We start from the raw sequence: 14,940 nt of genomic DNA on the forward strand, positions 1-14,940 counted from the left end.
TTCCTCACTTGCAAAAGAGATCAAGTAATAGTAGTGATCTTCGGGGTCTTTTAGGATTAAGCGAGATGGTGGTTTCATGTATTCGCATAGTGCCTTGGCACGCTGTAAGCGTTAATACAATGTTCATCACTGCTGTAAAAAGTGATTTTAAAGAAAAGCATGTTTAATAGGTTGTTTTTATTATCAATCTTGTTTAAGAATGGTAGTATTTGTTACAAGCACTCAAATAGTGCCAACATTCTTTTTTTTTTTTTTTTTAATTTACTCATGAAGTTTGTAGGAATTAAAAAACTCATGCGTTTATGACTTACAAATATTTTTTCCCCATGTGAAACAGATGCAGTAAAACGCAGGACTCTTCCAGCTTGGATTCGGGAAGGTCTTGAAAAAATGGAACGTGAAAAACAGAAGAAGCTGGAGAAAGAAAGAATGGAACAGCAACGATCACAATTGTCCAAAAAAGAAAAGAAGGCCACAGAAGATGCTGAAGGAGGTGATGGTCCTCGTTTACCTCAGAGAAGTAAATTTGTAAGTAGAATCCCCTGACATGAAACTTTAATATCAATGTGAAAAAGTTATCAAAATAAATTGGTATTTTAGCCTATAGAAAAGTATTAATGTTCCTGAGATTACTTTTAGTAAGTATTTTAGGGATTATGTTTTTATGTATCATTAAGGGTAGAATAAGGAGAAAGGGGCTAAATTTATAAAACATTTTATTCTGGAGAGAAATTATTCATTGGGATGCTAGATAGGTCTTACCTTGACAAACATTTATATTCTTTAGTTGTGATACAGCTAATTCCCTATTGGTGGATTATAAAACAAAACTAAGTTAAAACGGCAACAGAGAAATAAATCTGCCCTTCTTGAATATTTAAATATATACCAATACCAGAGGATATGATAATTTTCATAGTTTTCGACTTGAATACTGAATGTAACAAAGTTTTAAATATTTAAATCTTCAGTTTAATGGCATGAATGGCTTAGGAATTTTTTTATTTAGCAAAAATGTGCTCCTAGCTGGTGCAGCAGCCAAAGCACTGGCTGGTATGCAACTCAGGAAATAAGTCTAATTTCTGAGGCCATTTTCTGCTTCATAAATAAGTCTCAAGGACGGCAAGATAACTAGATTTGAGTAGACATTGGTTTTGCTTAAATTCTTAAATAGACATTGGTTTTGCTTAAATTGTGTAGATACCATAAATTACTTTTATTTTCCATGCCAAAGATGTGTTTTTCTTCTGGAAGTTATGACGATAAATTACAGACTACCACTATTAAAGTTTACCTTAAGAAAATTTATTTTTCATCTTTAAATATCAAAAAAATTGTTTGGAGACCCAGGTGATTCCCTGAGATTCTGCTTCTCCCAACTTGTGGGCCCACCCAAGCTGCCTCCAGTGTTTTTTTCCATGTAAATGACCTGTCTTGGCTTACGCTATATACTTTCCTAAAAATCTCTCAAAGGCTCACAAAACCCAGAGACCCAGCATCTGACCTCAGCGTGCCCTATACTTTTGGCTGAGCACCCCAAGCCTGGCACTAGCAGCTGCCAGCCTCAATTACTGACTTGGCCTCTCAGGGCATCTTTAAGCCCAGTATGGGTGGCAGCCATCTGCAGATTGCTTGGTGATGCTTAACAGATGTCCCCGGAAGTGCACAGACTACAGCTGAACTTGGCCTGCAGCTGGGCCCCTCCCAGGAGACACTTGGGCGGGCACACCCTGGTGGCCTGCTTCAACTGGTACTGGAGCTAGAGCAGCACCCAGGGCTGCATCTGAAGAGGACAAACCCGATGGACAGACTGGGCAGGCACCAGAGTCCTACTAAAGTGAATCCTGCTCCATAGGGTTAGCCCCTCACTGGCCAATCCTCACAACCAATCAGCACAAGGGTCAATCCCTCCCATCAACATGCAAACAGCAACCAAGGCTAAACTACAACAGGAGGGCATCCACAACCCAAACGAGACAGACCTTTAGCACCTGGCTCAGGTGACCAAGAAAGACTGCACCACTGGGCCCTATAGGACACATACTATATAAAGCCATTCTAGTAAGACCAGGATACTTAGGAGCCCCACCTAATATAGAGAAACAAAGAGGAAGGCAGCTAAAATGAGGAGACAAAGAAACATGTCCCACTTTAAAGAACAGAACAAAGCTCCAGAAAAGGAACTAAACAAAATGGAGACAAGCAATCTATCAGATGCAGAGTTTAAAACACTGGTTATAAAGATGCTAGTTTAAAACACTGGTTATAAAGATGCTCAATGAACTTAGCAGAAGAGTAGATGCACTCAGTGAAAACTTTAACGAAGAGATAGAAAACTTAAAAATGGAGGTGGAAAACAAAATGGAACCATTCAGAAATGAAGAAAATAATATCTGAGATGAAGAGTACATTAGAGCAGTGGTCTCCAACCTTTTTGGCACCACGGGCCGGTGCTTCTATGATAATCTAAGATGATGATCTGAGGTGGAGCTGAGGTGGTCGGTGATGCTAGTGCAGGGGAGTGGCTGCAAATACAGATGAAGTTTTGTCTGCTGTACACCTCCAGCTGCGTGGCCCAGTTCCTAAGGTGCCACAGACCGGTACCATTCTGCAACCCATAGGTTGGGGACCCTGACATTAGAGGGAATCAACAGAGTAGATGAAGTGGAGGATTGAATTAGTGATTTAGAGGATAGGGTAGCGGAGGACACCCATTCAGAACAGCAACAAGAAAAAGGAATCCAAAAAAACAAGGATAGTTTTAGGGGCCTCTGGGACAACATCAAGAGTAACAACATTCACGTCATAGGGGTACCATAAGGAGAAGGCAGAGAGCAAAAAAATGAAAACTTGTTTGAATAATGATGGGAAATTTCCTAGCTTGGCAGAGGAAATAGACATACAAACCCAAGAAGTACAGAGAGTCCCAAACAAGATGAACCTAAAGAGGCCCACACCAAGATACATGATAATTAAAATGCCAAAGGTTAAAAACAAGGAGAGAATCTAAAAAGCAGCAAGAGAAAAGCAATTAGTTACCTACAGGGGAACTTAAATAAGACTGTCAGCTGATTTCTTAACAAACTACAGGCCAGAAGGGATTGGCATGAAATACTCAAAGTGATGACAAGCAAGGACCTACAACCAAGATTACCTAGCAAAGCTATCATTTAGAATCAAACAGATGAGAGCTTCCCAGACAAGAAAAAGCTAGAAGAATTTATCACCACCAAGCCAGTATTATAGGAAATGTTGGAGGGACTTCTTTAAGAAGAAGAAAATATGTATCAAAAATATGAATAATAAAATGGCAGTAACTACATATCTAGAAACAATTGCTTCAAATGTAAGTGGGTTAAATGCTCCAATGAAAAGATAGGGTTGCTGAATGGATTAAAAAAACAAGACTCTTACATATGCTGCCTACAAGAGACTCACTTCAGATCAAAAGACACACACAGACTGAAAGTAAAGGGATGGTAAAAGATATTTCATGAAAATGGAAAGGAGAAAAAATTCTGGGGTAGCAATACTTTTATCAGACAAAATAGACTTTAAAACAAAGGATATAACAGACAAAGAATGACCCAGTTATCCCACTTCTGGGTATTTATCTGAAAAAACCCAAAATACTGCTTTGAAAGGGACATGTGAAACCATATGTTCATTACAGCATTATTTACAATACCCAAGATACAGAGGCAACCTGGGTGTCTATCAGTAGATGAATATGGGTAAGGAGGCGGTGGTACACATGTACAATAGAATATTCATAAAAATAAGTAAAAGAATAAAATCTTTACATCTGTAACAACATGGATGGACCTAGAGGGTATTGTGCTGAGTAGAGTAAATCATATAAAGACTCATGCCATATGATTTCACTTATAGACTCTAAAGAACAAAATAAATTTTAAAAAACCTCATAGATACAGAGAACATTTGGGGGGTTAACAAATGGGAAGGAGATTATGGGGTAGTTCAAAAGGGGGAAGGGATTAAGAAGTACAAATTACTAGTTACAAAATAATTATGGGGATTTAAAATATATAAGGAATATAGTCAGTAATATTGTAATAACTATGTACAATGTCAGATGGGTACTAGATTTATTGGAATGGTTACTTAGTAAGTTCTATAAATATCTAATTATGTCATAACACCTGAAACTGATATACTATTATATGCCAACTATATTTGAAAAATAAAAAATATTTTTAAAAATTGCTTTGAGATCCTTCCCCGCCTCCTCCTCCTTCTCCCCCTCCTCTTCCTCCTTCCCCTTCCTCCCCAAATACCTTGGACTTTTGTTACGTGAATTCTTCTGGTTCAGATGGTCTTTCTGTAATAGTATTTAGGTAAACACCTTTTCTTTTACTTAGTAGGTTTGCTAAGAAAGACTACAGAACATTTTTTTGCTTTAGCAGAGTCTCCTTTTTAAGGTATACTGAATACTGAAACCTAAGAGCCATACAGAGACAAACTGTTGACATTTCTTCCATCTGAAATAGATTTCATTTTTTTAATCGATCTGTTAAGTAGCTAAAAAGAAGCAAATTTCACTAAGTTTCAGGGCCAGCTGAGATCTGGAAACTGACTACAGGTTTTTCATTTTAAGTCACGGGATTTTAGGTATATAGCTTAAATATACAGCTGCAAAAATAACACTAAATAATGTGACTGTGGTCCATTTATCCAGAGTTCTACAAGCCACTCATTTCAATCATCATATATAATGGATATTAATTAAATTAGTCTCTGGACATACATTTTTGGTTATTTATAAAATAAGGTCAAAATTTACTAAGAAACAAAGGGAATTGAAAAATAATTAAAATAATTGATTCACATAAGCCATTTTGTAATCTTAACATTTCCTCTCAGGTAACACTTTAAATCAACAAATGAAATCTGTAGTATGAAAATATATTTTAGAGAGAAATTTCATATTTATATATGTTTCATAGACTTTTTAATTTGGGATTTTAAAATAGAATATGTAAGATAATGATTTTACATTGTAAGCATGAATTTGGACTACCCATACTGTTATTTTTTTTAGGATAGTGATGAGGAAGATGAAGACACTGAAAATGCTGAGGCTGCAAGCAGTGGAAAAGTCACCAGAAGTCCATCTCCAGTTCCTCAGGAAGAGCAAAGTGAACCAGAGATGACTGAAGAAGAGAAAGAGTACCAAATGGTAAAATGTTAAATTCCTTTTTAATTAAAAAAATTTTTGAGGTATAATTGACATACATTATATTACAGGATTTATTTTGTTTATGATTTTTTGAACTATTGGTTGGCTATCTTAAACATTTAATGTGCGAACTCATGAACCATTTGTAAAATGTATATTAATATATAGATTTGCTGGGCAATAATGTCTACAAAATCCAGGTAACACTTGCAATACAAAACTATAGCTTATAAAGCAGTTATTAAACACATTTCCTAATATGAATGTTGTAATTAAATGTTTTACTGTATGAGACCCCAGAGAACATGTCTTGATCTATTATTTTCTAAAGTATGGTTTTGAATATTGGGAAAGATTCAAAGACTTCATAGAAAAAGAAATTCAGGAAGTACTAGGTAGAACATAGGTAAACATTTCTTCATTGCAAAAGACTTCATATCTGTAATGTGTATTGTCATTTTCTGAGACTGGGAATATAATATGCAGCAGTTCTCATATTGAAAGACCAGTGATCCTTGAAATGTGTTTAGAAGATGTCGATTCAGTATAGTCTCATTTTAATACTGGAATCTGGAGCCCAGAGAGGCTAAGACTCTAATAGTCAACATTTGAAACAGTTGGTAGCCAAACCAGCACTAAAATTCAGTTCTATTTAAATCCATTTTACTCTCTATTACAGCAATCAAGGAGAAAAAGGACTTCCTCTCACAGAATGGGATAATTGCCTTTTCCTATTTGCCTTGATTTTTTTCCCCTCAGATTTTACCTTGAGCTGAGTGAGGGTTGATTAAGTTCCTAACTGACTTAAGAAACTAGTGCTGCTTACTAATAATATTATTAAATGAAAGGGATACACTGTTCACCTAAAACACCTATGGAAATTTTTATTAACAGGGACTTTTAAATATGTTTTGTCTCTAGAGTAAGGATTCAGTGTCTCTAAAAATAAGTTCACTTTTTTTAATCCATATGATTTTGAAATTTTTTAATGTTCTAATATTTTAGAATAGTTTTCAAGATACTCTATTCCTGATCTGATCTCATCTCTAAATGCTTTCTAAAATTACTTTGCATTTTAATTCTTTTGAAAATGTCAAACTGACATGTGTTAGTAACTATAGTAATTAAATTGGAAACAATGTATACTCCTTAGATGTTGCTGACAAAAATGCTTCTGACTGAAATTCTGCTGGATGTCACAGATGAAGAAATTTATTATGTAGCCAAAGATGCACACCGGAAAGCAACGAAAGGTATATCGTGGATGTTCTTGGTTTTGTTTTTATGGGGGTGTTTTGATTTTGGTGGCTGTTTTGGACTTTTTTTTGTTATCCTTGTTGTATTACTAGCAGCTACTTGAATATTCTCTCTTGCATGTTTTAACTCTTTGGGAAAGGTTAGATTTGTAGACACCATAATACAACTATACAAATATTTTTGTTTTATCCAACCAACCTGAGCACAATGCTATTGTTCTATAAAATTTATCGTAAAAATTTTTTGATGTTCAATTTATTTCGCCTGATTTTTTTATAGATACCATGGTATTGGTGTATGACTTCTAATGCAGTTTAGTTTGACTAATGAATTGAATTATGAACCTTCAGAGTTTTCACAGTTTACCACTTAATAATTCTTACATAAACAAGTGATTCTCCCACCCAGCTCCCATATTTTTAGTAACACTTTAAATATATATATTGAAAGCAAAATTTAAATTATGGGCCATGCCTCAAAAATAGAAATTCTGATATACTGTGAACACTTTTCCTCATTATAAACAAGTTTCAACTCACATCAGAATTATACTTTCAAGGCCAGACATGCTACTGGTTTAAAATGAATGTTATGTTTTTAATGTTTCTTCTCTCCCCAAAAAGCAGCAATAGTAGTAGATTTAACAATACCATAGACTCTCATGACTATGAAATCGTGGCTATTTGTGTTAACATGTTGTTCCTGTTGTTGATGTGATACAAAGCTCCTGCAAAACAGCTGGCACAGTCCAGTGCACTGGCTTCCCTCACTGGACTCGGTAAGTGTTTTCCTTATTTATGAGAGGGCCTTAAAGGGAAATATCACACTTACCTTGTCTCTCTACATGTTCTGTTTTGAAACTGTACTATTCCTTCTCAGTTTATAAAACCTAGGCCTTAGGGTTATATCAGTCTCGAAAAGATTTGCCTATTTTTTTTGACTAAAGCATTCACAGTGGCATTATTATAAATATGGTGATGAATTCATAGTTTATTGGGGCAAGTTGTAATAGTTATAATTTAGCCGTGATAGTATATAAGCTCACTTTCAAAATTATTACATACATGCCTTAGAGAAGAACCTATCCACTAATGCTTTTAAGGGCCTTTATTTAGATTGTGTTACAGCAAGTCAAGTTTACCATACAGGAAAGGGTTTATCTTATCATATTATAATAGTAGTGATGTGTTCATAATTTGCTTTTTGCATGATATATTATCAAGTGTATAAAAGCTTGAATTTGCTTTTTCCACATCTTTATTTCAAGTTAATCTTTGTGAGGATCAACAGATGGATAGAACCAAATGCCCATGTGATTTTGTTTAGATCACTTCAGGGTGGGGAGTAGTTTTAGCGCCATCTATTTCTGCATGAGTCAGAATTACAGTGTTCTAATTATTTTAGGGAAAAAATACTGAGCACACTACCTGGGATTTCTAAGCTTTAAACAACAAAAAAGTTAATTTAGAAGTATTTTCAGGATCATTATAAATTTTTAAGGTAGTTGAATTTATTATGCTCTAGTGAGGCTTTGGTTACTTCCCTAATAAATGGTGTTATTGGTTAGCGTGGACATTAAAACAAAACCATTATTGCAATTCCTTTGTGGTGAGAAATATATCAAATATTCCAGAAAAAATAAGATACTAAAAATCAGTTATCATGAGAGTTCTACGAACTTCATAAGCATTGGAACTCATACTTCTCCCCACCCCGAATAAGCATATTCTTCCAAGAAAATACAATGAAAAAGAATTGAGCTTTCTTCTCAGACCTTAAAAAATTTTTAGTGCATAGAAGAATTTTGCCATATGATAGACTGGGCTTTATGCACACAGGTGGACTGGGTGGTTACGGATCAGGAGACAGTGAAGATGAGAGGAGCGACAGAGGCTCTGAGTCATCTGACACTGATGATGAAGAATTACGGCACCGAATCCGGCAAAAACAGGAAGCTTTTTGGAGAAAAGAAAAAGAACAGCAGCTGTTACATGATAAACAGATGGAAGGTATCTTTTTTGAACTCAATTTTTGTCCAGTTTTGTTTGTATTTATTTTCATTTTTCAACTAACCTAAACTATGAAAGGGTAAAATTAAAGCTAGATTATAAATAACATGTAATATATCTGAAACTGAGGTTTTTGGCTCATTTGTGGTTCGTATCAAATGTAAAATCAAAATTAATGGTAGTATTTAAAATATATAGTTTGTAAATGGTAAATTTTTGTTCTGTTTCGGGAGACAGTAATTCCAGTAGCTATAAGTTAGCTATTTCAGTGTATTTATATTTTTTTGTTAAAGTTCTTAAAATGAAAAGAAAATTTTTGAAACAGGAAATATATTTATGAAACTACTGAAAAGTAATTTGTAGCTTGGATATTTAATTTGTAGCTATGATAGTTAAGGATAAGAGGACTTTTTAGAAGTATTTTGTATAAAATACTGTACATAAATATAGTTCTTAACAATTTCATAATGATGCTAGGAATAATGAAAGAATGTTTATCTAGAATTTCTTCTTTGAAAAATCTCATTTGGACTATTTGAAAAGTAATTATTAAGAGTTAGCAGCCAAAAATTCCCCACAAGTTACATATTTACTTTTAAGTTGCCTTATTAGATAAAAGGGAAATTTTTCTTTCTTGTTTCACATGTACCTCTACACTTTGATATATTCTATGGCTGTATTGTCTGAGAGGGTAGCTGACTATATGTAGCTGTTGAGCATTTGAAATGTAGTTAATCCAGATTGAGATGTGCGATAGGTATAAAATATACACTAGACTTTAAAGACTTGATAAGAAAAAAAGAAATAGTCTTAAATTGATTACACGTTGAAATGATTATATTTTTCATATAATGGGTTAGTAGAATATTAAAGTTAATTCTACCTGTTTCTTTTTACTTTTTTAATGTAGCCACTAGAAAATTTGGCATTGCTTATGTGGCTTGCTCTATTGTTATAGTCTGATAGCTTGAAATTGGGTAGAATGAGTTTTTCATTGCATACTTAACTTTTATTATTTTTATCTTTTTATATTTCAGAAGAAAAGCAACAAGCTGAGAGGGTTACAAAAGAGATGAATGAATTTATCCATAAAGAGCAAAATAGTATATCACTGCTAGAAGCAAGAGAAGCAGACGGTGATATGGTTAATGAAAAGAAAAGAACTCCAAATGAAACTACGTCAGTCTTAGAACCAAAAAAAGAGCATAAAGAAAAAGAGAAACAAGGAAGGAGTAGATCAGGAAGTTCTAGTAGTGGTAGTTCCAGTAGCAATAGCAGAACTAGTAGTAGTAGTAGTACTGTCTCTAGCTCTTCATACAGTTCTAGCTCAGGTAGTAGTCGCACATCTTCTCGATCTTCTTCTCCTAAAAGGAAAAAGAGACATAGTAGGAGTAGATCTCCAACAATTAAAGCTAGACGTAGTAGGAGTAGAAGTTACTCTCGCAGAATTAAAATAGATAGCAATAGGGCTAGATTAAAGATTAGAGATAGGAGGAGATCTAATAGAAATAGTATTGAAAGAGAAAGACGAAGAAATCGTAGTCCTTCCCGAGAGAGACGTAGAAGTAGAAGTCGCTCAAGGGATAGGCGAACCAATCGGCCCAGTCGCAGTAGGAGTCGAGATAGGCGTAAAATTGATGATCAACGCGGAAATCTTAGTGGGAGCAGTCATAAACATAAAGGTGAGGCTAAAGAACAAGAGAGGAAACAAGAGAGGAGTCGAAGCATAGATAAAGATAGGAAAAAGAAAGACAAAGAAAGGGAGCGTGAACAGGATAAAAGAAAAGAGAAACAAAAAAGGGAAGAAAAAGATTTTAAGTTCAGTGGTCAGGATGACAGGTTAAAAAGAAAACGAGAAAGTGAAAGAACATTCTCTAGGAGTGGTTCTATATCTGTTAAAATCATCAGACATGATTCTAGACAGGATAGTAAGAAAAGTACTACCAAAGATAGTAAAAAACATTCAGGCTCTGATTCTAGTGGAAGGAGCAGTTCTGAATCTCCAGGAAGTAGCAAAGAAAAGAAGGCTAAGAAGCCTAAACATAGTCGATCGCGATCCATGGAGAAATCTCAAAGGTCTGGTAAGAAGGCAAGCCGCAAACACAAGTCTAAGTCCCGATCAAGGTAGTATACTTTTTAAAGTATTTTGTCTGATTTTTTAAAAAATTTGACTGAATTTATTCAAAGTTGAAAGTGTCCTTTCTCTCTCTCTCTTTAATAAAGTCAATTTGGTACTTGATAAATGATCATAGTCTTAAGTAATTATAGAAATCCTATATTATATTTTTTATTTAAAAATTGCAAATTCTTCAGTTTAAAATACATTTTTATTTTTAAATTTTGTCTTTTCCCTTTTTTTTTTCAGATCAACAACCCCTCCCCGTCGTAAACGCTGAGGAATGATGTGGCAAGAATGCCATGATGTTTAAAAAATTCCATGAGTTTTAAGGGCTTGTCTCATTATAGAGGCACATTGTGGCTGTGTAGGTGAAACCAGAAACTTTTTTTTTAATCTGTAAATAGGTGTACTTTTTCCAAATGCTGCTCTGAGTTACTTAATAGGATTTCTTTGTATTTTTTTTTCCAAAAAAAATAGTGCATAATAAGACTATAAACATGCCATTCTCTTTCAGCTGTAATGTTCTTAACATTATTCTTGAATGTACTGTGATGTCAATAAAGCTTTTAGTTCATTTTTGTTAACCTCTTGCACCTTAATTTTGATTTTACTCTAAGGAACGTACTTTTATAAAAAGGCAGCTGGAATTTTGTATAACAAGTTTTAAAGGTACTTCCTCTTATCTCCCCCAAAGAAAATGGTTTTATCTCAATAGTTTGTCAAAGTTTGTAAATTGTACCCATGGATTTTTGTCAAATTCCAACTTTAAGGGTGTGGAAGAGGGCCAGAAACAGACCTTTACTTTTCATTTGGAAGCATTTGACAGTTTTCTAAACTTTTCTCCCTAATTTAGGGATTTCCAAGTAATATATTTTCTGTGTGTATAAAGTATGGTTCACTCCTGTAAAATGAAATTGCTGAAATCAATCAAGTCAGTGCACCATTAGAGTTATTTATAAGGAATAATTGTTTGACACTAACAGTCAAGTCTGGAACTATATTCTGCAGTTACTCACTTGTTTTAGAAACATTTTAAATACTTTCAGGTTATTATAGAAATAAAACTCAATTCAATATTTTTATTTATATTTTTAAAGTATAATATGATCTCAGCTCAGTGGAGGAATGCTATATTATGCAGGTTTGTGTCAGTTTCATAACATTGAAATGATCTGGTTTTGTAGTTCCTTAAAATTATGCTCAGTGAATGATCTAGCATTTTAAAGCAGTCATAACTTATGAGTAAAATGAGGCTTTACAGGCATCTGAATGTTCCTCTGGGTTTGTTTTTATGTGATTTTTCACTTATGCCACAATCGTCAGATAAATCTCTGAAAACAAATGCTTTTAAATTTTAATTTAAAAAGAAATGAGCAGGTACGGATCAAGGAAAGTTTTAAAGTATGCCTTTTTACCAGCAATAGTTCATTTTAAATTAAGCCAGATCTTTGCCAAGATCAGTGTTTCCTCAAAACAAAGGTAGAAATAGATTTGTATAGTGTGTTCTCGTACCTCTACATAGGTTCTTAAATAATTTTGAGCAGTTATGCATTTATCTAGAGGAAATAAATCAACTGTGAATAAATGCATGTTTACCAAAATGGTTGTTTTACAGTTCATTTAGTTCTGATATTTATAGAGTTGACATTTCACAGAATAACTTTTAAATAGTTTGGAATTCTATATAGTTTAGACATCAGTCATATCTGGAGACAGAAGGAAAGTGTGCAATATTTTTTTTGTAGGTGAGCTAACATGGTATACCTAATTGCAGAATTAATTATCCAATCAATTTGTAATAGATAAGTTGTATAACATTTTCATATCTTAAAATGTTTTTTAGATCAATCTTAAGTGAAATAATATTTTCAAAATAAAATTCTACAGAAAAGTTCTGTTGGCTATGATATGCACATTTTTGGGGAAGATATGAATTTGAGCCAAAAAGTAGACAGTTTTGTTTACTCTGCCATAATATGCAAGCTTCTTATTTAAATTTGTAGATATTTTTTAAAATAGTCATGATGTATGTGATTATTCATAGATACATTAGTGTTACAATTAGATATTTGGGTTTTTCAGATTTTTATGGATAATTTAGAGAATTCATCATTTCATTGACATGTAATAAAATATGTTTACCTTGAGTGGTAAGATTTTATAAAATAGGGCTTCAGTGATTTAGGATGTGAATGCTAAAACTTACACATAAGTTAATTAAATGTATAATTTGGTTATGAAATCTTTTCTAAAATGACACCACCAGAAAATTAATACATTCAGTTTTTGAGACAATCATTGATCTGAATTGGTTAATAAAAAACTGTCTTAAGAGATTCTTTTAAAAAACATTTTAGTGTATTAATCATACTTGTTTTTGTGGAATGGGGGTAAACCACACCATTAAGAGAATAAAATGTAATTTGGAAGAGGTAATTTTAAGATTTGTTTCAGGCCCCAAAATATAAAATAAAGATTGGTGTGGAATCTCAGTGTATATGTTTTCTGCCATTGTAAAATGCCTTTTTTTAGCATCTATTTCTAATGGTATAAAACACAATAGGTGAATTTCCCAAACATAGTCTGTTTTTTAGTGTCTGAGTTTATTCTGTTTCTTCAGAGAAGCATACGATGTATAATTAGTTGAGTTTTTTATTTTATGTGGGAATTTTACATAGGAATTATATGAGGTCCAAAGTCCCTGTAATACTGTCTTATGGGAACCTTTTTATTTAAACAGTTTTTCCTCTTTTATACACATTAAAATGTTTTTATCTAGTGAAGTTTCTAAAATACTACTAAGCATAGTTTAATGGAAATAGTACTCGATTCATTGAACCCCAGAAGCCAGGGCTCTGGTACTTGGTGTATTTTGGGCAAATCACTTAATCATTATAGGCCTTAATTTCTTCAACTGTATAAGGGTGGAATTAGATTATCTCTAAAGTCTTGAACACTTCAAACCCTTAAGTTCTTTGATTTTAAATAGAATTTGGTTGTACAGTCTAAACCTAAATGAGAAAATGGGCTTTTTATTAGCTGTCTGGTGTGAGTTACATTCATAACCTTAAAGGTTTATCAGGTATAGAGATCTATAAATACACATAGGTTAAATCTGCCACATTCTTATTATGGTCAGTTAATATTGTTACTGATTTATGTGAAATTTTGTAAATATGAAAATTTACCGTTAAACTCTAAATGAATGTAGTAGTATCTCATTTCAATGGAATAAAACTGTTAGCTTTAAGGGATCACTTTGCCCATAACTTGAATGAAAAAAGTTTATATGAAAATTACAAAGTTGAATGTCAAAATGTTAAATAGATTTTTAGTTTTTGCTAAATAGATTTTAGCAAAATTAATTGTAGGCTCTAGTTTACAACACGTTTGTGGTTGAGACCATAGCGATGGTCTGGGACTTAACTCCCAACATGTAGCACATTACAACTGCTAGGACTTCCAATACAACTCCGGTTTGAGTATTATTGGAAAAATTTTTTGTTAATATTTGTAGCGAAAAATAATATGAGCTAGTTTTGCTTATCCTAGCCAAACTAATGGGTATTCAAGAAGCTTGTTTCCTGTTGGTATTAAGACATTACGGATTGCCTTTGTTGTTGAACTGAAAATGTGGGAAGGCTCTGAAGCCCGGTGAGGTGGTACATTCAAAGAAAGTTCATTGAAATAAAGCTCTTAAAAATTTATTAGTCATACTTGAACTTTTGCTTTTTCCTTGGATCTATCACTCCAACAAATGTAAATGCTAAATGTTCTTTTGTGCAGAGCTTTCTGCCATCTTGAGAGGAGTTCTGAAGAGATGACTAAAAAGTCTGCAACCAGTCTTAGGAGGAAGTCAATGTTTACTTAAACCATAAGTGAAAGACCATTACTGAGCAGTAAATTTCATTATTTCAAAGAACCCTTTACCAATTTGACCTTGCCTGCTGAAAATGTACAATGACTTTTTACTTTTAATGTTGGAAATTTATCATTCTTACCCAGGGAAAGGCTTTTATACATTTTGAAGTAAAATGTTACTGTCACCATTCTAGCTGTAGATGAAGTTTGCCTAGCCTAAGTAATTAGCAGTATCCTGCTACATAATGTCTTCTCTGTACAGATTATCCAGTCACTTGCAGAAAATCTCAAATTAGACTTCTGGCCCTCTATTTTGAGTACCTCATAAGGAGATAGAATTCTACCCTTAAAGAAAATGTGCTTTTTCACACATTTGTGATTCTAAATTAGGGTCAATATCTTACAGGAATATAAATAAATGCCCCTAGGAGACATTTAATATGAAGTGGAACTACATGGAATAAAAGCTAGATCACAGCATGAAGTAATAGTAG

At 33.5% G+C, this 14,940-nt stretch overlaps 1 protein-coding gene across 2 annotated transcripts in view; it reads left to right on the plus strand.

Moving 5' to 3' along the window:
- PNISR (PNN interacting serine and arginine rich protein) overlaps positions 1-12,479 on the plus strand; it is a 29,699-nt gene extending 17,220 nt beyond the window's left edge. For both annotated transcript variants that reach the window (XM_011360738.2, XM_023530947.1), the window contains exons 7-13: positions 338-528; positions 5,063-5,200; positions 6,354-6,453; positions 7,182-7,235; positions 8,296-8,466; positions 9,504-10,590; positions 10,832-12,479. In XM_011360738.2, the coding sequence (XP_011359040.1) occupies positions 338-528; positions 5,063-5,200; positions 6,354-6,453; positions 7,182-7,235; positions 8,296-8,466; positions 9,504-10,590; positions 10,832-10,862 (1,772 nt within the window). In that variant the 3' untranslated portion in view covers positions 10,863-12,479. The remainder of the gene's footprint in view (positions 1-337; positions 529-5,062; positions 5,201-6,353; positions 6,454-7,181; positions 7,236-8,295; positions 8,467-9,503; positions 10,591-10,831) is intronic.
- The last annotated feature ends 2,461 nt before the right edge of the window (positions 12,480-14,940 follow it).

The sequence above is a fragment of the Pteropus vampyrus genome, unplaced genomic scaffold (assembly GCF_000151845.1).
Source record: "Pteropus vampyrus isolate Shadow unplaced genomic scaffold, Pvam_2.0 Scaffold58, whole genome shotgun sequence".
In the NCBI taxonomy this organism is placed as follows: domain Eukaryota; kingdom Metazoa; phylum Chordata; class Mammalia; order Chiroptera; family Pteropodidae; genus Pteropus; species Pteropus vampyrus.